The 26059-nt window shown below is 41.1% G+C and overlaps 2 protein-coding genes across 2 annotated transcripts; both read right to left on the reverse strand.

Annotated features, from left to right (window-relative positions):
• Nucleotides 1-10588: 10588 nt before the first annotated feature.
• On the reverse strand, nt 10589-11967 carry drd5a (dopamine receptor D5a). Its single transcript, XM_016531188.1, has one exon. It carries the CDS (start codon nt 11801-11803, stop codon nt 10598-10600), a length of 1206 nt encoding a protein of 401 aa, XP_016386674.1. The 5' UTR covers nt 11804-11967; the 3' UTR covers nt 10589-10597.
• A 5667-nt stretch (nt 11968-17634) lies between these two features.
• Nucleotides 17635-25133, reverse strand: LOC107722715 (otopetrin-1-like). The gene is made up of 5 exons (XM_016531185.1): nt 24186-25133; nt 23975-24111; nt 23406-23464; nt 22882-23014; nt 17635-17995 (listed from the first exon to the last, which is right to left on the reverse strand). The coding sequence occupies exons 1-5, from the start codon at nt 24556-24558 to the stop codon at nt 17825-17827; spliced, it is 873 nt and encodes a 290-aa protein (XP_016386671.1). The 5' UTR covers nt 24559-25133; the 3' UTR covers nt 17635-17824.
• Between the last annotated feature and the right edge of the window lie 926 nt (nt 25134-26059).

Here is a 26059-nt window from a genome sequence, read left to right on the forward strand (position 1 = left end):
AAAAAGCATTACGCCTATGGAGAGTCCCCACAGGGATTGCTGACCAGACGTGTGTGTGTGTGTGTGTGTGTGTGTGTGTGTGTACTGGTTTATATATCCTGGTGGGGACTTAAACCTGACTACACACAGACTCATGGGGACTCGTGTCACGGTGGGGACCTAAATTGAGGTCCCCACGGGTAAACAAGCTAATAAATCACACAGAATGAAGTGTATTGAAAATCTGAAATAGCACAAAGTCTCCTGTGAGGGGTAGGTTTAGGGGTAGGGTTGGTGTAGGGCAACAGAATATACGGTCTGTACAGTAGAAAAACCATTACGCCTATGGAGAGTCCCCACAAGACTGTGTGTGTGTGTGTGTGTGTGTGTGTGTTTGTGAGTGTGTGTGTGTGTGTGTGTGTGTGTGTGTGAAAATGAATAAATTAAATAAAAAATAATAAAAAAATAAAATTAATACAATTTTTCGGTCAAAAATGACTGAAGAGCAGCAGAGGACTTGGGAACAAATTTGTACAAAAGTGGACTAAACTTGACAAAACATCCTTTTAGGGACATTATAATTTGTGAAAGTGATATAAAAATAAAATACGTTTTTGTTTAATTTTATTGTGAAAATACTGTTTTTTTTTCTGTTGGAGTTAGTTTATAGTTTTGTGTTAGGTTATAATGTTCCTAACTAGCTGTATATGGAACAACAGAAGTCTTTGAGCTGTCCTCATTTAGAGAGCTAAACATGAGTGATGCAGCCGTGAGACTGATTTAATGCCTTCAGGACAGAGAGCAAAACGAGCGAATCCTGTTTATCCTGAACCACAGACAGACAGCAGAGCACTCAGATAATGAGAGCGAGTGTGTGTGTGTGTGTGTGACATTGAGCCGCCGCTGCTGATTGGCTGCGGCTCTGCTGTTCTTCAGGCCTCTCTGCGGTCAGATGGTGTTTGCCTGCCGGAGGATCAGCCGCTGTGTTCCTGTGCTTTCATGGCTGTGATTATAGAGAGACGGTGAATGCTCTCCAGAGACATTAAAGCCTGATAATAATTCATCTGCAGCGAGAGAATGACGTCTGAACACATCCACAATGTCAAATCACATGAGGAACGTGTTCTTCATCAGGACAAAAACTAAACACTGTCATGAAGAGAAACACTCATTCAGTCTTGAACAGAACCAAAAATCATCCAAATTCAGCATTTATTCTCCCTCGTGTCGTTCAAGCCTGTGACTTTTTTAGATCTTTTGTAAAGATTTATTTTTTTTTGGTCCATACAATGAAAGTCAATGGGGTCCAAAGTTGACTTCAAAATATCTTCTTTTGTGATCGTTTAACGTTGGAAGCAACTATTTCTCCCACGGTAAAAGTACACATACTATAGTAAACCATATTAATTTATTATATTTATTATGGTTTTACTGTAAAAACGTGGTTAAGCTATATGTACTGTAGTAAAACCATGGTTCATTCTGTAGTAACTACACTGCAAAAATAATTTTTCGATGTTGTAAATAAAGATCATTGGATTACATTTTACAAGCAAATACTATTTCAGTCATTCTACTAAATTTAATGTTTAATTCAATGTGCTACTTGTCATTCCTTTGTAATTATTAGTGACATTAGGATTTCTGAATGACATTTTTTAGTGTATGGATTTTACAGCAAATACTGTAGAAAACTGGGGTTGTTTTTGTAGTTACTATGATTTCACTATAAAAATCATAGGTAAAGCATGGTTATTGTAGTAAATGGTTAATTTTAGTTACTTGTAGTTACTATGGTTTTACTACAAAAAATCCTAGTTAAACCATGGTCACTGTAGTAAATCATGGTTAATTTTGTAGTGATGTACGATTGTGATTTCTTTGTTTTGTATTTTTGGTGTATAAATCGTCATTGAATTGATCTTTGACTTGTTTGTGTTGTTTTTGAGTGGATTATTTAATTTCTTTATGATTGTGAAAGTGTAATTGGCTTGTTTTGGGGTTGATTATTCCTGTAGTTTGTGCCAGTTAACATTGATTTCTTGTGTGTTATAGTGTATCAGTTAATGGTAGAAATGTCAGAGTTCTTTGTTCTGTAATCTTCTCTACTGACCACTCTTGACCAAATACTGTAGTAAAGCCATGGTTATGTTCTTGAAGTCGTACAGGTTTGAAGGCTGTGAGTGAATGATGTCTCTGTGCTTTCATGAATGAGTTCTGTGGATTATTCCCCAGCGGGTCACAGTAATCCAGTGATTACAGTCTTCTCCAGAGAGAAAGCAATCTAATGAAAGATTCACACGCCTCCACATCATCCGCTAATGAAGAAATCACAGACTAAACGCCAGACTCAGAGCTGATCTGAGATCAGTGGAGGCCTGTGCTGTTCGTCCTCAGTGTTTCTGTCCTGTTTCCAGTGAAAATATCTATTCCTAAATCAAGGAATAGGTCACACACTTACTGGAGAGGCCAAAAGAGATAAGCTATTAAGTCTTGCTTTCTAATAAAAAAATATAAAAATTATGTGAGTTTATGTATAACTCAAGAAAAAATATCTGTCCATGGGCTCAGAAAAATCAGCTTGTTTTTCCTTGAAACAGGGCAAAATATTGCCAATATTTTCTCTGGCCGTGTCTCAAAACAAACAAACAAAAAAAAAACTTAGCTGCTATCATTGTTTTTGACCCATGTTCTCCTTTAATCTAATAGATAAGCTTATGACACCGAACTTTTAGATACCAATTAAATGTTACAATTCTTAATTCCGATTTCGATACCACAGCGATACAGCGTTTCCTTGGTTACCGCTGTCAACAAAGCAGCGCTACTTTAGCATAGGTTTGATTGTGGCGTTGGTGTGGAATAACAGCAGACAACAGACATTTAATTAATTGATCAAAATTATTGCTAGAGATAATTTAGCAGTGTGTGATAGATGTCACAGCGTCTCTACTAAACCCTACATCCTTGAGAATCATAACAAGTGATGTCTGACTTTGGAAACTATAGATTTATTTAATGTTCATCTGATCTCATTTTGTAAGTGACTTTTCTTTCTGTTTTAAAGATGTTTTCTTTGGATTGTTTGACTACTCGAAAGAGAAGAACATATAACTTAATGTGTGTTTCCTGCTAGCTAAATTTCATAAACAAAAATCTGGTTCTAAATCTCTCTTTTCTTTATTTAAAGTTGATCTAGACAAGTACATGGAAGTGATCTAAAGTTCTGTTCATCCTAAAGCAGTGAAAACCACGGGTAATTTTCCTAAGGGATTTGTATTTGTGTATTCTTTCTTTCTTCGTCTTTTTTTGTTTGTTTGTTTGTTTTGTTTTAATAACTGTACTGCCTTAATAGTTCGCTGTTTTGTACTGTTTATTCAAAAAAATAAATCAGAAAAAAAAGATTTGCGATACGCGCTCCGAAGTCCCGATCTGAATCAAATGATTCGCGACTCGTGATCCGATTCAAGCGCTTCGAAACAATGAATCATTTTGCGACGCAATGGTTGAACTGATTCGGAGTTTGGAAGACTACTGAACACATGCACTGCTGCTGTTGCGATGGAAACTGCACTCAATAGTGTTGCCATGCTGTGATCACACTGCAGAAAGTGATTGTTTTACAGTTCAAATATCTAGATAGTGTTGGGTTCGAGTCCACCTAAGTCGAGTCCGAGTCTTTAACCAATCGAGTCGGACTCAAGTCCGAGTCCCGAACAGCCGAGTCCGAGTCCAACGAAACTATTTATTAGTATCTTAACATTGTTGTAACCTTTACAACTAGAAAAACGCAATGTCCATTTAAATGTAACAAAAGCAAACCTCTATTGCTTCTTGCCATTTTGATTTTTGATTTATAATTAGTGTCCTGCTTTGCTTAGCAATCATGTAACAGAAGTTATGGCTGAATTGTATTGTGATATATTTCAGAGAGAAACAGGTTTCAGAATGTGAAAAAATAAAGGGCGGCACTTGACTTTATTTATTGTTAAAGTAAATGTATAAATGGTGAATGGGACCTTAAGAGCAGAAAATGCACCTTTTATCTCAATAAAAAAAACAAGCTTTATATAATTTTTACGATTTTGTGAATGAAATATGAATTTTGAATAATCAAAATTAGTTTGTGTCTGCTTATTCTATTCATCAGTGTTTGAACCATTAAAGAAGAAACTGCTTTTTTATTTCTGGGTTAAAAAAAAATAAACTAAAAATGAATGGACGCCAAAGTACACGGACCCCTTAGACGACTGAAAATGAGGCTGTGATAAGCCTGGGCTGTACAATGGCACACACTGTGTATAAAAGCCCTACATATACTTTCCATAAGTCACAGCCAACTCACACCTGTCCTGTTTTATTTTTGAATGCATTTATAGTTACATTAATTACAATAAATTACATTATGTAAGGAATAATTGATGACGGGCCGTTGAATTATTAGAAAATAATGCACACCCAAGGTGATTTTGGACCCATAAAAACTATTGCGGCAAAGATGTTAGAAAAATTATTTTTCTTTGAAGCTATACTGCCACTAATACAAAAGCAGAAAATAATAAACTAATATAATAAAACATTCTTAAGCTTACTGAAGGCAAGTAAACACTCCAAGTATTACTTACAAGCTAAATGACAAATAAATGTATTACTCAAAAATATAAATTAAATAGGTTTTTTTTTTTTTTTGTGAAGTTTTTCAGATTGTAGCCTAGTAAAGTCTTCTAGAAATAGCCTACTACGGACATTTCATGAAAATGAAAAATGTAAAAATAATCTTCACTTTATACATTAAATATAGATGATTCTTATTAAAGTTAATAAGTGATTCAGTCAAGAGCAGTGAGTGATTTTCTCCTTTTCTTTTGTTTGATTAACATTTATGATGCAGTCGGCGGCTGCAGGTTTACGCTGTTGCTTTAAGATCTGACGCATACAGGGGCGTAAATTTCGTCTAACAGTTGGGGGGGGGGACAATAAACAATTTCTCAAGAGTGATTTTTGAAGAGAATGCTGTTCATCGACTTCAGCTCAGCATTCAACACAATAATCCCACAACAGCTCATTAATAAACTAAACCTGCTGGGCCTTGACAATTCCCTCTGTAATTGGATCCTGGACTTTCTAACCGGAAGACTTCAGTCAGTCCGTGTCGGCCACAACAATCAGCACAGTCAGTAGTCAATTCTCAGCCCCACACACACAGGACTTCAAACCATCCACACCCACTGCAGAAACTCCCATCTTCTCCTTCTGTCCCCTCACTGACCTGCTGAAGGTCTGATGATGTTCGCTGTTGTTCTCTCACAGTAACGCTCCACAGGACCTGATGACACATCAACAACACAACACCAGAACTTCAGATCATACTAGTGCACTGCAGTATACACTGCATACTTAATATTATCTGAGAACTGTACATTTGTGCCATATGGACAATAGTTTGACACAGTAATGTAGAAGCATGCATCTCCTGTAAGGTGCTTTGAAATGATGTGTATCCTGAAAAGCGCATTACAAATAAACGTGAATTGAATGCATAAAAATGTATATGTGTTTAAACAGTAAATATACAGTAGAATGCATCATTGTCGTCACATGACCTCATGCATAAATGTAAATATTAAATCTGCTAATGGGATAAGTCTTGTTAAGCTGCAGTGTGTGTTTGAGCAGTGAAGACTCGTAACGCACCTGTGTGTGTCTAACACTGACTGACCTCACTGCTATCGGAGGGACTCGTGCTGTAGATCAAGATGAAGATGAAGAGGAAGCAATAACTGACTGAGATTCAAGCGTCTGCTAAATAAGAAACATGAATATGTACGTTGGTTCAGAGCTCGGTTCTGCTCTGTAAATCAGATGTGATCTCGCAGGAGAGACTTTGAAATCTGATGCATGTGGTAGTTTATCCTTCAACAAAGCCGATGCTGATTTAAATCAAACGCTCAGAGATCAGAGGAAGCTTGTGATCAGAGTCTGAGAGATTCACAGAGTCTCCATCACTCTCATCCACTAATCACTCACTTTCTGCATTTGCTCTGGGTTTTAATGTTTAATGACTGCCGTGTTTCATGTCGTGATGGAGGAAAAACGCTGGACTCGTAGCTTGAGACTCCATCTGTACTGAGTGTTTCAGACACACATAATTGCAGAGGTAATTGTATTTGAGAGATGTTGTAAATGTAAAACTCAATCTGGCCATTTGTGTTTGTTGCAAAGATCTTGAATTAAAAAGATAGATGGTTGAAATATCCAGACATCCACCTCAGGGGAATAGGGTAAAAATGTAACTAATAGATTTGACCATATTTCCCTAGTTAATTGATTTCATAAGGAATTGCAAACATTCTTTTTGTTTGTTAATTGTTATGCTTAAATATGCAAATGAGGCATTATCTCATTAAATATGCACTAATCTGCATTCATTTCCAGCACATAAATCTGATGACTGGATAAAGTCAGGTTGATAATTCTGGTCTGATTTTGTCCTCATATTAGAGTTAAATGTTTCTCCAGAGGGGATTGTGGATTTCTCTTTTCATCATAAATCAGAAAATACTGTCAACAGACAGAAAACAAACACATTTTCACCATGTTTTTAGGAGTAAAATGTTGTATAAATCAGTGTGAATGAAATATGAACAAACCTTCAGAATATAGAGAGGAATAAAACTGTAACGTTTGCTGTTTGTAAGAGAAAAAACTCTTTAAAGGTTGAAATCTACAGAAAGTGCAATAAAAGCAACTCTTTGGATGTTTTCTGTCCACTAGACTGAGAGAAGAGACGTGATATGGAGCAAAACAGACCGAAACCTCTGAGCTGAGCAGTGCAGGAATCACACAATGGTTTCATCTGTAATGTCTGATGTCATTAACCTCAAAAACTCACCTTTCATTAAAAACACTGAGAAAGTGACAAAGAAAGCGTACAGTGACACCTGACCTGAGCCTGAGTTTAACAGGATCTGTTTTCTCTCCAGTAAGAACTGGAATTTTGTCGTGTGACGCACCGCAGACGTCTGAACGAAACACTGGTTGTCCAACGGCCCGACTGAAATGAATGAAACTGACGTTTGGAGCTGAACTCCTGGATTATTTCAGTCTGGAGGATTTTATATCACAGTCACTGAGAGACGGACTGTATCAGATCATATTCTGCTGAATCTCTCACTCACACACACACACACACACACACACACATGTCTGGTCAGCTATCCTTGTGGGGACTCTCCATAGGCGTAATGGTTTTTCTACTGTACAGACCGTATATTCTATTGTCCTACACCAACCCTACACCTAAACCTACCCCTCACAGGAAACTTTCTGCTATTTCAGATTTTCAATCTGGTGAAGGGCAGTGTTTGTGAAGTGATTTCGTCATTAAGATGCTCAGGAACATCAGTATCTGAGGAGAGACTGAATCTCAGCTGGAGCTGCGTGACGGATCTCAGCCGCTGCTTTAGTTTCTGTGATAATAACACTGGAGAGACAGTTATTTCAGTCGGACGCATTATGTTAAATGCATCTGCATCAGACTACCAGCATACACGGAAAATATTAGTATTTCTGTCTTGTTTTCTAGTACAAATATATAAAAATTCCTAAATCAATTAATTTACTGGAGAAACAAAATAATGTAAGATATCATGATTATTATTACATTTTTGAAATAACATATATGTTAACTGAAATTAAATAAAATACAAAAAGTTTTATTTTAACTAGTTTAATTTTAATTTAGTTTAAATTGATGCACTAAAATAACTAAACGAAAAAAAAAAACGAAAAAAAAAACGACATAGACGTAAACAAAAACCTAAGAAAAATTACAAAAATACACAACAAAATGACTAAAATCACACTGAAAATGGAAAATATATAAATGAAAACTATACTATCTCGCTGATACTAAAATAGCGCTGTAAATGTAATAACACTCTAAAAGAACACTGTAAGTTGGTTTTGCTCAAAACAAGAGAAAATATCTCAGTGCAGTCAGAAAAATTAACTTGGTTTCACTTTGAATTAACTTTATTCTTCTGACCACATTGGCAGATATTTGTTCTTGTTTTAAGTAAAAACTCACTTAATTATTTTTTTTTCTCAGAAAACGAGATTTAATATCTTAATTTTGCCTCACAAGTAAATCTTGATTTAAGGATGTTCTGATATTAGTACTGGAGCACAAGACAGAAATACTGCGGAAGAACATGGGTGTTTTGCAGCACATCTTACACTGGAGCAGATCAGCTGACCCACAGTTTGCATTGTTTATATTCCGTTTAGTTATTGGAAATCATTTCTACCGTAACAATGACCAGCAGAAACACTGTCCAGACAGAGAACGTGCTTCAGACACACACACACACCTGCAAGCACAAAATATGGTCATTTAATGGTCATTTTATTAAAAAAAAAAACATCTGTGCACATGACTGTTAGTGTACATTCATGAGTGTGTGTGTGACAGAGAAAAACATCATCCACACACACACACACACACTCAGAGTCACAGCTCTGGAGGAGTCTCATTACAGTGAATCTACAGGCTTCGCTTTTGTAAACAATAAACGTTACAGTAATGAAACACAATGAAGCATCACGACATTAATGTGCTCTTCAGACATTCACCATCAAACAGCACACGAGAACAGCGCTCGAGCTCCAGAACCGAGCGGCCCGGTCATTCATCAGACGACAACATCGACGACACATGAGCCAATGAACAAGTGCATGAGAAAAGAGTGTAGCTGGTGTGGTAACACTGGAGGAGTGCGGTGGGCACTTGAGTCGCTCAGTGTTCAGGAATACTGCACTCAGTGTAAGGCGGATCACTAAGGCGTCGCTGCTGGAGAATCTCTCCGGCTGCTTTGAGTCACAGATGATGAGGATGATGAGGGTGATGAGGGTCCACAGAGGAACCATGAGACTGTTTCTGCACACAGTGTGTCAGATGACCGGCTGCGTTTCACAAAATGAGCAACACTTCAATAGTGCACTGACCTTTCATTCCACTGGAGTCAGAAATATCATAATTATGAGCTCCAAACATGTGAATTCTAGATGATATGCCAGTTACAGCACTGGAAGAAGCGTACATATTGCATCTGTTATCTCTCATCTATATACACTGCAAAAACAAAGAAAAGAAAAGAAAAACTGCTGTTCTTTCTCAGTATTTCTGTCTTGTTTTCTAGTACAAATATATTAAAAAAATCCTAAATCAATTAATTTACTGGAGAAACAAAATAAAGTAAGATATCATGATTATTAGTACATTTTTGTTACTTGAAATAACATAAATGTTAAATGAAATTTTAGCTAGTTTAATTTTTATTTAGTTTAAACTGATGCACTAAAATAACTAAACTAAAAAAAAATAGAAACAAAAAATAAAAATTACATAGACGTAAACAAAACCTAAGAGAACTTACAAAACAAAATAAAACAAAAACTATAATAGTATCTGAGGGACACTGTAAATCAGTCTTGCTTTCAGAAAAAAAGTGAGTTTTGCTTAAAACAGGAGAAAATATCTGTCAGAGGCGTCTGAAAAAATCACTTGTTTTCACTTTGAATTAAGCTTATTTTTCTGACACCATCGGCAGACATTTCTTCTTGTTTTAATCATAAACTTTCTTAATGTTGATCAATTTTTCAGAAAGCAAGGCTTGATATCATGTCATTGATATGCGTCTGCAGTAAATGTGTCTTGATTTAAGAATGTTTAGATGTTTGTAAAATTAATCACTCGACTTTATCCGTGTAGAAGTATTTGTCATTATTCTGAGTTCAGATGTCGTGTGTTCACAGTATAATTCATTTGTTGATTTGTTTTAATATTCAGTAATATTATAGGTTTGACTTTGATCTGAATAAAGACACTGTTATCTTCTGTAGAGCTGCTTGTTAGCTAGCAAAAATATGTTCTAAGAATGTTTTTCTAACGCATTTATTTCTGAATGTTCTCTGAACGTCCAAAAGTTTCTCCTGGTTATGCAAACGTTAAGGAAACGTTGCATTGTATCATTTTGCAAACGTCATGGGAACGTTACTTTTGAATGTTTACATTTAAGAGTTACATTTAAAAAACGTCCAGCTGAAACGTTTCAGGAAAAAAACATTGCATGAATGCTGTTTTCGTGCTAACGCTTTGAGAACGTTATTAAGAGCAGATCACTCTGAGTGAACGTTCTGTTAGCGTTTGTTCGTAACTTTGACAGAACACTGCCAGAACGTTAGCCAAAGTCTGAGAAGGTTAGCGGGGTTACAGCGGAATTTAACTGAACTGATCCGAATAATGTCACTATTATTAATTTGTGCATCACTAACCGCGTTTATTACAGTGAAGCTGCTTTGAAATGATCTTTTTTTGATTGAAACACTTAGACTCCACCGAACTAACGCTTATGACATCACCGGCGTCTTTCAGTGTTTGACTGGATTCAGAGACAGGATCGGTGCGCTGCAGTGCTTTCCCAGCTTCAGCAGGTGCGCGTGATAACGGGACTCACCGGTGAAACAGCAGCACGGTCATGTGACAACAACTGCGCGCGGGTCACACATACGAGCAACTTTTCAGAAACCCTCGCGCGCGGGTCCGAGCACAGTCCGGTCAGCGGACGCCGTTCGGCGTGAACGCACCGTCCGCCTCGCGCTCCAGCTCGCACACCGAGTCCTCGTTGTCCCGCGAAAGCTGCGAGATCCGGTCGAACGCGTCGTCCACCTCGTTCGGGATGATGTTGACGTAGGCGCTCGCCACCTCCTTGTGAAACAGCGTGTCCTGGTTGTAGGACACGAGCTCGTTGCTGATGTTCACCGTCTCCACCGGAGTCCGGCAGCGGTTCCGGCAGCCCAGCAGGCTGGAGAAGCCCTTGCGGAACTCCGCGTTGAAAGCGTAGATCACGGGGTTCAGGGACGAGTTGGTCCAGCCGAACCACACGAACACGTCGAACGTGGTGTCGCTGACGCAGGACGCGGACGGCTTGTTGTGGCAGAACGGAACCACGCAGTTGAGCACGAAGAACGGCAGCCAGCAGCACACGAACACGCCCATGATGATGGACAGAGTCTTCAGGACTTTGGTCTCGCGGTTGAGGGACGTCTTCAGGCTGCTGTGGTGTTGGCACGCGAGCCGGTTCGTCCGGCAGCTCTGTGCGTGCTCCGCCGCGCGCTCCAGCGACGCGATCCTCCGGATCTGGATCTGCGCGATCCGGTAGATCCGCGTGTAGGTGACGATCATGATCGCCACGGGAATGTAGAAGCTGATGAGGGACGAGGAGATGGCGTACTCGCGGCTCAGGCTAGAGTCGCAGTTGTCGTCGTCGGTGGCGTTGGGCTCCGCGGCGGCTTTATGCCAGTCCAGCTGCACCGGGATGAACGAGATGAGCACGGACAGCGTCCACGCCGCGCCGATCATCACGAAGGCCACGCGGGGGGTCATCTTGCGCTCGTAGCGGAACGGGCTGCTGATGGCCCAGTAGCGGTCCACGCTGATCACGCACAGGTTCAGGATGGACGCGGTGGAGCACATGATGTCAAACGCCACCCAGATGTCGCAGAACGCGCCGAACGGCCAGAACCCGGCCACCTCCGCCGCCGCCTTCCACGGCATCACCAACACGGCCACGAACAGGTCCGACACGGCCAGCGACACGATGAAGATGTTCGTAACTTTGGTGCGCAGGTGGCGGAAGCGCAGCACGGCGGCGCACACCAGGATGTTCCCGAACAGAGTCCAGAGGATCAGCGCGCACAGCAGGCAGCCGGTCAGCGCGCGCGCCAGCGTCTCCCGCGGCTCGGACTCGGTTCGGTTGGGCATGCTGGGTCCCGGAGCGCTCACGGGCCGCCATCGGGTGTGTGCGCGAGCGCCGGCTCCGGTGCCGATGCGTCCCGCATGACCGAAGAGGGACTCCGACACCGAGCGGGTCCAGATGATCCGATGAGAGGACGCGGATGTGTGTGTTTGCGCTCGACGGCTGTCCGACCTCTCTGAGTGCCCGGGAACTGTGCAGGGCTATTATGAGCGAGCGAGAGAGAGAGAGAGAGACACTGATGTCAGTCTGGATATGCAATGAATGAATAAACGAACCACTGCCTCATATTTACATGATTGTCACGCTTGATTCATACATTATAATTGAACAACTCATTGATGTGTACAACTCAATAATTACATTAGCTTTTGCATGTTTTGTATTTCAGAATGTCTTGCTTATATATGCTAATCCAGTAAGTATAATGCAGACGCAGCTCTTTCACGATCAGATTTATAGAGGTTGTTAATGTTTTTTTTTAACTCAACAGCTTTATTCCAAACGAATAAACAGCGGGATTTCGTTGTGACAACATGCCCCGCCGATGTTAACGCGTTCAGGTGTAAATGCAAGTGAGCAGATGTCAACCACACACGGCTTCAGGTGACACTCAATGATGAGGATCTCTGATTTCATTCATTATTTGTAGCGAAACGAACCGAATTATTTATTTATTTTGCGAAATGCCTTTGAGCTCAATGAAGGACACGCACAATCAAATAAATCTAAAACAACACTATAAGAATGCAAGAATGATGAGCGTTGAGTTTTCCTCAGACTGCTCTGCATCGATTCTCTCATACGAGAGTTCAGTGCACACGCGAAGATTGATTCAGTCAAACGTGTTCAGAAATCCTCAATGAAAGCAGGATGGCATGCAGCAGGAGCATGAATGCGTCTGTAGCGCCGCCTGCAGGCCTCAACGCATATCACAGTAAACGGAGCATCAGAGCAATCACTTGAGCTCCAGAGACACGAGCAGCTAGAGTCTCAGACGCGTCAGTTCTGACAGAAGAGCCTCAGGTGCTGCTGAACTTCACTTCAGCTTGCACAGCTGCATCCAGCCAGAGGGGATTGTGGGATTGCATGGCACACAGGAACACCTCGAACTGTCAGAGAGACGAACACACATCTGCACATCTGGCCTCATCAGGAGCACATCTGTGTTTGCAGTCGAATCAGAATCAGTCACTTCATTGATCACAGACACACTTCTGACTATCCAATCAATCCATCACGGAGAGGATCGAGTCCCGTCCAGAAATAAATAAAAATTACATGAGATATTTAGTCTTCAAAAATCAAAATGAAGAGAGTTTTTGCTTAAAACAAGAACAAAAAATAAATAAATTTCCCTTTGAATTCAGTTTATTTTTCTGAGCCCATCGGCAGATATTCGTTCTTGTTTTAATCATAAACTCTCCTCATTTTGATAATTTTTTCAGAAAACAAGACTTAATATCGTAAGTCATTTTGCTTGATTTCTTCATCTGTAAACATGACAGAAATACCACAGTAAGAAGGTCGTTTGTGCAGTGTGTTGAAACTGTTTGACTGCATCTTCTGTGGAACACAGCACTGTTTTCTGTGAGATCTGAATAATGAAAACAGCTGCATTTATACATGAAGACCTCCAGAAGCGTCTTCACGCTGACGCTTCAATAACACAGTCTGAATAAATGTTTACATTACAGAGCTTCATCTTCAGAGATCTGCTGCGTTAAATACAGCAGTGAAAGCCATGAAGATCTCCTGAATAATCTCTCCCTGTGGAGTTCTATAATAAACCTGGCTTTGTATATCACAAATATCATTGGCTCTTTGAGGAATTACTCTTGTTACTAGATTTTTTTAAGAAGTGCTAAATGCATAAATGTAAATGTTCAAATAATAAGCAGAAACCACACTGCAAAAATGATCTTTCTCTGTATTTCGGTCTGGTTTTCCAGTACAAATAACTAAACATTCTTAAATCAAGAAACTTAAGCAAAATTACTTATTTTAAAGGGTTAGTTCACCCAAAAATGAAAATTAGTCCACAAATTACTCACCCTATCCATATTCAAAGCGTAATAATCACTTTATTGTAGCTTGCGCTCACAGTTGTACACTGAAACAGCTCCGGGAGCATGACGTATGAGGTCAGCGCTGCGCATGCGCCGGTGAGTCTCGTGAAAACCTTTACAAATCCTCGTTTTGTACTTCTAATTAGAGACCGTTGTTTTGTTTTGATCTCTCCGCTGCGCTTCCGCGTGCGTCACTTCTGAGCGGCGCATGCGCTACGCCGACCTCATACGTCATCCGCCCGAAGCTACTTCTATGATATGATATGATATGATATATAACACTTTATTGTCAGACGAGTCTGAAATTTTTCTTGCATGACAGTATCTGTTTACACAACAATCAACATCCTTTAAACAACAACATGCACTTCATCCACACACAAACAAAACACAATATACATTACACTCCCTTAAACATTACATTATGCCTTACCCTCCTACTACACTTCTACAACTACACCATGTTCACATTACTCTTGATTTTTGATTAAGTGTCTTATTCAGCTCCAGGATCGCCTGATGCACAAAAGAATGTTTCAGCCTAACTTTGTTGAATCTTGGGACTCTGTACCTCCGGTTTGATGGTAATAATTCAAACTCATTATGCAGAACATGATTAGGATCAGAAACTATCTTGTTAGCCAGTCCTAACAAATTATTATAATAAGCGGAATCATAGAGCTTCTCAAGGGGCTGACCTACAATCCTTGAGCAAATTTTTAATTGATTGAACAGCTTTGTTTTTAGCATAACAGACAAACTCCTATACCAAATGGAGTTGCAGTATTGCAGTACACTCATTATCACAGACATAAAGAACAACAGAAGAATCTGCCTTCTTACTCCGAATGACCTAAGACGACGAAGAAAGTAGATTCTCTGCTTTGTCCTTTTACAGAGAGCATCAATATGATCTTTCCATGATAACATATCACAAAAACGCATCGATTCGCTACAGGAGGCCTTTGTTCACCCCCCGGAGCCATGTGAGAGACTTTTTTTATGGATGGGCGCTTTTTATTTCACTTCTTTTGGACTGAAGCATGCAACACCCGCTGAGTGCCATGAAACAGCTTGAAAGATCAAAGACAATTATTAATATAACTCCGACTGGATTCGTCTGAAAGAAGCAAGTTATATACAGCTAGGGTGACTTGAGCGTGAGTAATTTATGGACTAATTTTCATTTTTGGGTGAACTAACCCTTTAAGTCTTGTTTTCTGAAAAATAAATCAAAATGCAGTGAGTTTACACTTAAAACAAGAACAAATATCTGCCAATGCGCTCAGAAAAAATCTGCTTAATTCAAAGGGAAAGCTATTTTTATTTTTCTGACCCCACTGACAGATTTTTTTTTTGTCTTGTTTAAAGCATAAACTCACTTCATTTTGATATATTTTCAAGTATCTTAACTTAAGAATGTTTAGGTATTTGTACTGAAAAACGACAAAAATACAAAGAAAGAAAAATACACTTTTCTGCTGTTTATATGGGAGAAAATGATTAGGGTTCACATCAAAAGATGAACCCATTTTTTAGGCTTTATGAGACATAAGTGAACGACGATGAATAAATGTGCTTTAAAGAGTTCATGTCGATTTCATGTTTCAAAGAAACTCCAAAGCCACTGGACTGTTTACATCAAAGAATATTTTTATTTGAAGTTGACAAGCATGTAATCATTTGGGGGGGAAAGTGCAAAACAAAAACAACTTATTGTTGTGTGTTTCACTGTGTGTTTGGGAGGAGAGGAGTTCAAAAAGAGAAGAAAGGTTGATGATAAAGTCGTTTCCTACTAAAGATCTGCTGAAGAGCCGCTCTACAGAAACATCTACATCTGAGCGTTTCACATCGTTTCTCCATCACAGCGCCTGAACTGACTGAGAACATCCCATAATCACAGTCACCAGAAGCGTTTCCACAGAAATCTAATATCCTAAATAAAGAGTCTTTTCTATGAGTCCTGTGTTTGTGATGCTGATGTTGTCCAGACCAGAACAGAGACTCACCAAAACAAACAATCAGCCTCCCGCCGAAGCATGAATAATGGATTCGATTCAGAATCCCATTAAATCCAGAAACGCACGGATAAAGCCTCATTTCTCTCCAGCATCGGAGCGTTTCAAGCCTTTTTAAAAGCCGTCGCTCACAGAAACCTTCAGGACTGAGGAAACCATCGTCACACGTCCTTCAGAAACACGTGAGAACCCAGAGGAATGCAGAGCGCTAAAGATATTTATAACATGTTTCAAAACCTATATGTAACAGATGATGTGCTATAAATGCATGTCTGAATCGAGTGACACGATCTGAAGATCATGGTGAAGCATTACTGCAGATCCGTCGGAGTCTCAGGAGCTCTGATGTGATTCGTGTGTTTTCACGTTGCTTTAGAAGTTAACAGGCCGTTATAACAGACACATCTGAGAAAAGATCGTGATATCAGCAGGTCTTCATGCAGGAGTTCAAGCCAGACACTGATGTGTAATTATTAATTCAGTGGTTTTATGATCAGTTATGTTTCTGACACACTCAGTACTGATTACAGTGCTAAACACTTTTTCTGTCTTGTTTTCCAGTACAAACATCTAAACATTCTTAAATCAAGACACATTTACTGGAGAAGCACAATGACATGAGATATGAAGTCTTGTTTTCTGAATTACTGATCAAAATGAAGTGAGTTTTTGCTTGAAACAAGAACAAATATCTGTTAATGGGATCAGAAAAATAAACTTAATTCAAAGGGGAGATTAGATTTTTTTCTGAACGCATTGGCAGAAGAAACTCATTTAATTCTGATGAAAATTTCAGAATCCAAGACTTAATATCTTAAGTAATTTCCTTTTCCAAGTAAATGCATCTTGATTTAAGAATGTTTAGATATTTAGAGAGCAAAAGTTAGGAAGTTAAATGATTAAAACATACAATATTCACCAGATGTTTGTTCAGTGGCCTGCAAGATTCAAGGATCTTCCAATCAGACGTACTAAAAACATTCAGGATTTAAACCCACATGAGAACTTGATAAAAGAGAACATCATCCTTGATCAAGTGAAGATGTACGTGTGTGTGTGTGTGTCTGTGTGTGAGTGTGAGTGTGTGTGTGAGAGTGTGAGTGTGTGTGTGTGTGTGTGTGCGTGTGAGTGTGTGTGAGTGTGCGTGAGTGTGCGTGTGAGTGTGCGTGCGTGAGTGTGAGTGCGAGTGCGTGTGCGTGAGTGTGAGTGTGTGTGTGAGTGTGAGTGTGAGTGTGAGTGTGTGTGAGTGTGCGTGAGTGTGCGTGTGAGTGTGCGTGCGTGAGTGTGAGTGCGAGTGCGTGTGCGTGAGTGTGAGTGTGTGTGTGAGTGTGAGTGTGAGTGTGAGTGTGTGTGAGTGTGCGTGAGTGTGCGTGTGAGTGTGCGTGCGTGAGTGTGAGTGCGAGTGCGTGTGCGTGAGTGTGAGTGTGTGTGTGAGTGTGAGTGTGAGTGTGAGTGTGTGTGAGTGTGCGTGAGTGTGCGTGTGAGTGTGCGTGCGTGAGTGTGAGTGCGAGTGCGTGTGCGTGAGTGTGAGTGTGTGTGTGAGTGTGAGTGTGAGTGTGAGTGTGTGTGAGTGTGCGTGAGTGTGCGTGTGAGTGTGCGTGCGTGAGTGTGAGTGCGAGTGCGTGTGCGTGAGTGTGAGTGTGTGTGTGAGTGTGAGTGTGAGTGTGAGTGTGTGTGAGTGTGCGTGAGTGTGCGTGTGAGTGTGCGTGCGTGAGTGTGAGTGCGAGTGCGTGTGCGTGAGTGTGAGTGTGTGTGTGAGTGTGAGTGTGAGTGTGAGTGTGTAAACATTGGGGAGTGTGTGAAGAATCTTCAGGCTTCTAGAGCCTATCAAGTCCATGAGAACTGGATCCGATCCCAGTCGTTCTGAACGCATGAGCTTCCTCAGACCAGTGTTTGTGTGTCTGTCAGTGTGTGTGAGCACCAGATAAAGTCCCAGTCGTCCTCAAACCTTCCGGAAGACCTCGAAGAGCGACGCCACCGAGTGCATGCGGTAGAAGAGGTTCATGGGAATGGCCAGGTTCAGCACCGTGGTCCAGACGCTGTATCCGAAGGTCTCCTTCTCCAGACCGCTGTCATACTGCGGACGGCAGCCAAAGGCCGGGAGAATCCATAGCTGAACGCAGAAAAGAATAAAACCTTCAGCGCTCATGCAATAATTCACCTAAACATGTCAGTTCTGTCATCGTTTGCATGCACTTTCAGACACGTGTGACTTTCTTTCTTTGGTGGAACTCAAAAGGAGAAGATGTTTAGCTGAATGATCGCCTGCACTGCAGAAAGTGTTTCCGTCTTGTTTGTTATGTATTAAATTTAAACTACTTAAAGGGGTCATATAATGCGATTTCAATTGTTCCTTTCTCTTTGGAGTGTTACAAGCTCTTGGTGCATAAAGAAGATCTGTAAAGTTGCAAAGACTAAAGTCTCAAACCCAAAGAGATATTCTTTATAAAAGTTAAGAGTCAGCCACACCTACCTAAAACGGCTCGTTCTAACACGCCCCCACAAAATAATGTTCTTTTTAGCAGCATCATATGACCCCTTTAACAAACTGTAGCTGTAGTGTTTGCCAACACTGCTGCAACCGGCTGCAACACACTCTTTGCACTTCAGTTGATGGCGCTGTAGTGAATGAGGAAGACATCTGAAGTGCTTCCACTTTTAGATGCTAAATATTCAGCAAAATTGTATATTTTAGTCAGAATTACTAGACTCCCATTGTATTGCGCTTGCATGCTCTGACGTTTGTTCAGTGCAGTACAGGTGCTGCTGCGCTGACCGTCTTACAGGACATCTCAGTTCTCTCTCTGCACTGTGAGGAGCGATGAGTGCGGATACACAGCTGAATCTGACCCTGTCCAGTGGTGTGTTTTGGTCCATATTCCGTCAGGATTTAGTGGTTTTAACATTACCAGTAGAGACCCACAGGGACCATTACAGTCTCCATTAAAACCAATACAATTCCCATTATAACCATTCTAATCATTACAAATTCAATCAGGGTTTCTGTGGGTTTTTTTCAGCAGGGTTAGTGAATCTCTCACACACACACACACACTCACACACTCACACACACACTCACACACACACACTCACACACACACACACACTCACACACTCACACACACACTCACACACACACACTCACACACACACACACACTCACACACTCACACACACACTCACACACACACACTCACACACACACACACACTCACACACTCACACACACACTCACACACACACACTCACACACACACACACACTCACACACTCACACACACACTCACACACACACACTCACACACACACACACACTCACACACTCACACACACACTCACACACACACACTCACACACACACACACACTCACACACTCACACACACACTCACACACACACACTCACACACACACACACACTCACACACTCACACACACACTCACACACACACACTCACACACACACACACACTCACACACTCACACACACACTCACACACACACACTCACACACACACACACACTCACACACTCACACACACACTCACACACACACACTCACACACACACACACACTCACACACTCACACACACACTCACACACACACACTCACACACACACACACACTCACACACTCACACACACACTCACACACACACACTCACACACACACACACACTCACACACTCACACACACACTCACACACACACACTCACACACACACACACACTCACACACTCACACACACACTCACACACACACACTCACACACACACACACACTCACACACTCACACACACACTCACACACACACACTCACACACACACACACACTCACACACTCACACACACACACACACTCACACACTCACACACACACACACACACACACACACACGCACGCACACACACACACACACGCACACACAGACACACACACAGACACAGAGAGAGAAGATAAGCTGACAAACGGTCAGATTCACGCAATGGGATTCAATGAAAACAATGGGAACGCTCTCCAAATGACTGAGAAATAAGGATGTTGAATGGAGCCTTTTCACATCTGCAGGATTCTCGTCATAGACAGATATGAATTTTCCATTTCCAGTAGCATAAGAAAAAACCCACCATACCGTTTCCTCAGATTAAATCATAGAAAGATTGTACTATTTACATAACATGTAGTACAGAAATAGAACTCAGTATAGAACATATAGAAAACACTTTACAATAAGGTACCATTTGTAAACATCAGTTAACATAAACCAGGGTCAGTACAGTTAACAAAAACCACTTAAAATAAAATTTGACTGAACTAAAACTTGAGGTTCTAAAAAAGAAGGTGAATCTTATTTTATTTAATCTAGTTCCAAGAAAACATTGCTCATTTTCATTTAGTTTAATGTGATGTTTTAAAATAATTACAACTAAAAGTCAAGTCACGTCACCTTTATTTGTATAGTGCTTTATACAATACTGATTGTGTCAAAGCAGCTTTACAGTGTCAAACAGGAATTATTATATTATAGTTAATTATCTCAAATTAAAATTAATAGAAACTATAATAGTATCTCAATGCTACTAAAATAACACTGACATGAACTAACAATGAAAAATAATTTATTAATTTTAGTTAAACATCAACATTTACTAATATATTATTATGCTTTTATTAACTAATTAAATACTAATAAATTAATGAATTACTGTAAATGAATAACAGATGTTTAGGAATGAAGTGATTTAGTAATGTTAGTTAATGCATTAACCAATGTTAACTAATGGGACCTTATCATAAAGTGTAATGTGAAATCTCTGCTAGATTCATGATGGTAATATGTATGGAAACACATCGTCACTGTCAGTGAAAAGAGTCCACTGGAGTTTGAAATAGAATTGAAAGAAATTCTGACTCTCTGACACCATCTAGAGGATCAATTCACCATAAAACCATAAACCTACTGCAAACTATAGCAAAAGTTTCTACTTGATAATGAAGAGCTGTGGAAGCAGAAAGAGAGGAGACGAGAGGAGACGAGAAGAGAGGAGACGAGACGAGAGGAGAAGAGACGAGAGGAGAGCAGACGAGAAAAGAGGAGACGAGGAGAGGGGAGGAGAGGAGACGGGAGGTATGGGAAGCCAAACAACCCAAAAGTGGGATGAAACAGTGCGGTATTAAAGTGTTCTCAATGGACCGAGCTGCGCGACCGACTCGACAGCGTAGAGAGGACGTGTTTACTAGCGCCACCGAACTGACAGTGTGGCGCGAACATTACTCTCCGCAGAAGTTCGTGTTTTTTTTATATTTAGTAGTCACGTTCACAGCAGAAACTTCCATTATCCTCTTCAGGACATACATTTTCCCTTATGGAAATACGGAAATTAACAATGGTTTTATTATAGTAAAAGTGCAATAACCATGGATTGATTGTCATTTTTTTAAATCCACAGTTTAACTACAAATATATGGTTAAAAGGTTAGTGTAATAAAATCATGGCTAATTTTAATGTGTTTTCCGATAAACCTAAAACACAATGCAGTGCAAAATTCAAAATACATCATATTGAATTTACATACACTGTCCCTAATTTTTAAAGAGTTTTTTGGATAGGAGACGAAAGGAGATGAGACGATAGGAGACGATAGGAGACGAGACGAGACGAGAGGAGAGGAGAGGAGGCGAGAGGAGATGAGATGAGAGGAGATGAGACGAGATGAGACGAGAGGAGGAGAGGAGACGAGAGGAGAGGAGGCAAGACGAGAGGAGGAGAGGAGACGAGACGAGACGAGACGAGATGAGAGGAGATGAGACAAGAGAAGAGAGAGGAGAGGAGAGGAGAGGAGAGGAGAGGAGAGGAGAGGAAATGAGACGAGAGGAGAGGAGACGAGAGGAGGAGAGGAGATGAGAGGAGAGGAGATGAGACGAGACGCGACGCGACGAGACGAGAGGAGACGAGAGGAGAGGAGACGAGATGAGAGGAGAGGAGAGAGAATCTGTTCAAAGATTCGGTTTCGATGTCAAAGCACTTTGTGTTCACTACCAGACAAAGGTTTGAGGTCAGTATGACTGTGTTTTGTTTTAGAAAGCAGATTCACCATATGCTCCATTTTTACGAGATTATTATATGTAATGTATTTCTGTGATCAAAGCTGAATTTTCAGCATCATTACTCCAGTCTTCAGTGTCACATGATCTTCAGAAATCATTCTAATATGCTGATATTAGAATTATTTCTGCGACTGAGTCTGGTTTCTCACAAGGTTTTTTCTCCATTTCTGTCACCGAAGGAGTTTTTGTTCTTTTGGCTTGTTTAGTTGGGGACGCTTGACTGATTGCACAGACACTATTGAAGAGAGCTGAACTGGATGATGACATCACTGAATCATGAATGAACTGACTTTAGCTGAAAAAATGACTCTGTTATTGTCTTCTTACATTATTGACAAACTATTTTCCTGTTTGACACTGTAAAGCTGCTTTGACACAACAAGCATTGTATAAAGCGCTATACAAATAAAGGTGACTTGACTTGATTTGCTGCTCAAGAAACATTTCTGATTATTATCAATGTTGAAAACAGTTGTGCTGCTCAATATTTTTGTGGAAACCATGATGCATTTTATTTTTCAGGATTCACAGATGAACAGAAAGTTCAAAAGAACAGTATTTATGTGAAACATTTTATCTAAGTGTGAAGAATGTTTTAATAATCTAAAAAAAAGTTTTTCCACTATAAAGAACCTTTAGTGGTTTCATGGGTGTTAACGGTTCTTAATGGAACCATCAATGCCCATAAAGAACCTTTATTATAAGAGTGAACAGTAAAGTGACAACACACCTGCTCGAGAGAGAGCGCAAGAGACAGAGCGAGAGCGAGAGAGAGAGAGTCTATAGTAGAGGGAAAAAAACAGACTCCTCCCACAGTGAGCCGAGCACTCTGAAAAACACTATTGTCCGCACACTCTCACACACACACACACACACACACACACACACACCTGTGGAGAGATTGGCGTATCCCAGCTCAGTCAGGCGTCTCCTGTGGTTGTTGAGGAAATGTTCAGCTTCTGACATCACTCCATTACACCACAGCAGCAGGTTAGTGAAGACAGCGTGAATCACTCCAAACCTGCTCAACACACACACACACATATCTGTGTTTCACATGATCGGATTCATCATGTGTTGCTGAGGCTATTTCATCAGCATCCTGCTCCTGTGTGTCTAATGTTGACTCTTCCCAATCATATGCATGTATCATAATCATCACCTTCGAAAATCATGCATTTATTGCATTAAATAGTGCATTAAGTGTACTGTAGAGTGAACTATGCAGTGAACTGATGAAATTGCATAAACAAGTCACTTTTGAAAAAAAGCATAACTGTAAATGTTTGTGTATGGCAGAACTTCTTCTCATGCATCTGTCTGCAGGATTGAATCTCTGATATTTGTTCTCATTTGGAATAAAAGCATCTGCTGCAACATGAACGAAGAAAGAGAAAGAAGCGTGTCTGTACCTTTCAAACGTTTCATATTTCTTGATGACATCTTTGATGTGGAACCAGAGGAAATGCACCTGCAATCAAGAGCAAACACATGGTTCACTTCAGAACGGATCTGTTCTGAATAATCACACGCTTGTCTGCTGTAGAGCTGCGTTACAGCTGGAACTGAATTTGATTCATAACTTAACTAAATTCATACTGTTACTGTTTATTTCAGTCAGAAATGTTCTAAGTTTTGCTAATGTTATGAAAACGTTATTTGTGAATGTTCTCTTAAAGTCCAGTCTTTAAAATGCTTTTAAAACTTTTTTTCTTGGTTAAATTAATGTTAAAGGGAGTGTTACTTTTGATTATTCTCTGAACGTTCTGAAACAAGTAGCAACATTTAAAAAATGTTAGAGAACGCTCCGTGAATGGTTTTGTGTTTTAACATTATTAAAGAGCCGGTATTTTTGAACGAACGTTCTATTAACGTTACTTTGTATTCGTTCCCTGTTATCCGGTGAAGCTGCTTCGAAACAGTCCGTGTCTCGAGACAAACGTGCCCTGACACCGGGCGCGTGCCAGACGCGCGCTCTCACCTGAGATATGGTGTGCAGCGCGTGCACGATGGGATAGACTCCGAGCACGGCGGAGACGCAGGAATGATATCCGACGAAGTAACCGATGCGGAACGCGTCCATGATGAGCGACAGCAACGCCAGCATCGTCAGCCCCCCTGAACACACAGCACAATCATTCACTCTCACGCTCACACAGCATGGCGTTCGGGAGCAGATGCGCTGCGTTCACCTCGGATCCAGCTGGTGCCGGCGTGCGCGTCCCTCTCCGGCACCGCGCTGCGCTCCCGCTCCCTCCGGATCATGTAGCAGAGCATCCACACGAGCTGCACCAGCATCAGCGCCGTGATGAAGGCCAGCAGGTGCTCCTTCTTCACCGCCGGACCGTGCTGCGCCAGCGCGAGCATCACCGACACACCGATCAGCAGCAGGTTGGTTCCGTACTGCGCGCTCAGCGTCTCCGCGTTCTTCTGCGGGTACTTCTTGGTCAGACTCACCTTGAGCTTGGAGAAAAGTTTCTTCTCCGCGTTCGAGGATGATGAGGAGGAGGAAGCGGGGCTGTACTTGTTCAGACACATGATGTCCAGGCCGCTGTGCTCCACCATGGTGCCGTCGATCAGCAGCAGCGGCTCCGGATGAACGCCGTCAGGGAGCCGCGGACATCGCCGCTATATACCTCCTACAAAGCGCAGCAGATTATCACGGATCGAGTTTCGTTCATCTGCGAGCTCCTGGAAAAGCGACGGTGCCAAGAATCCTGAGAAACAGGCGCGCGCTCCTCACCGCGTCTCCACGCTTCTAGTGGTTCCTCCTCACGCCGCGGTCAGATGCGAAGCTCCAGTGAGCTTCAGGCTCTCGGGTTTCACTGGTCAAAGGCTCTTTCTTTATGGACGGCCCTTTGTTGACCGCAGACTCGTATAACGGATGTCCAATCAGAAGAATGTGGTCAGCGTGAAATCTGCGTGCGGAATTAAAGACGGATTGCGAAACGCGGCTGAAATCAGACGCAGCCTCTTCTGTTGAAGCGCTTGAAGAAAAGTTTACGAGAAGAAGCCGAATTTGACGGTGTGCTCGATTACAGAGACCCACAATTAGATGAAACCGATCCGGGCCAGAGAGCTCCAACAAAAGAGCTTCTATTATAACGGCTCTGACCTGCGCACAAACCACCCGCATCAGCCTCGAGTCATCCGCACTGGAGCTGGGCTCCGTCATGATCCGGATCAAACGCTGGTTCCGCTGATCGACTCCGGAGAGCTTTGATGAAGTCTGACAGATGCGATCACGCGCTTATCACCACCATCATCATCACAGAGCCATTCTCTCGTAATGTCATCAGCGAGCGGTTTGATCAAGCAGCGCAGGCGCGTGCAATGAGACTGTAAATAACAACAGTGTTGGGGAACGTTACTTTTACAATATTGCGTCACTCCATGAAAAAGTAACTACTTGCGTTATGGAAAGTAATGCGTTACGTTAATTCTGATTTACCTTTTCTCATCTGTGCTGGGCTCGTTTTTCTCTTTTCAGCAATAAAAAAGGAAACACAAATGTTATGTTTATCTAAAGTCATTTTTGCTTATTAGTATGGTTGAAATGGATCATGGAAGGTCAGCAGCAAAGACACTGGTTAATAAAATGAGCTTAAATACATAAAGGATATTTAATTATTGCAGGTTTGCGTCATATTCTGAGTTTGCGTTCATTTTGAGGAACACTGAATGTGTTTTTGTGCAGTGAGATGCGTGAATGCTCTACAGTAGCATCATGTTCACACACAAACACAGCGCATCTGCACTCACTCCTGATTCTCTCATGAGCACAGGACAGCTGTCAGTCAGTACAGGAGGAACAAAGTAACCGCCGTTATTTATTTGAAATACTCAGATATTTCCTTGTAAATTAAAAAGTACACTCTAAAAAATGCTGGGTTAAATACAACCCATTGCTGGGTAAAATAGGGACAAACCCAGCAATTGGGTTGTTTTGACCCAGCGGTTGGGTTACTACCCAGAAGGTTGGGTTAAACATTTAACCCAACCGCCGGGTCAAAACAACCCAATTGCTGGGTTTGTCCCTATTTTACCCAGCACTGGGTTGTATTTA

Source organism: Sinocyclocheilus rhinocerous, unplaced genomic scaffold (assembly GCF_001515625.1).
Source record: "Sinocyclocheilus rhinocerous isolate Xijiao unplaced genomic scaffold, SAMN03320098_v1.1 scaffold2319, whole genome shotgun sequence".
Taxonomy (NCBI): domain Eukaryota; kingdom Metazoa; phylum Chordata; class Actinopteri; order Cypriniformes; family Cyprinidae; genus Sinocyclocheilus; species Sinocyclocheilus rhinocerous.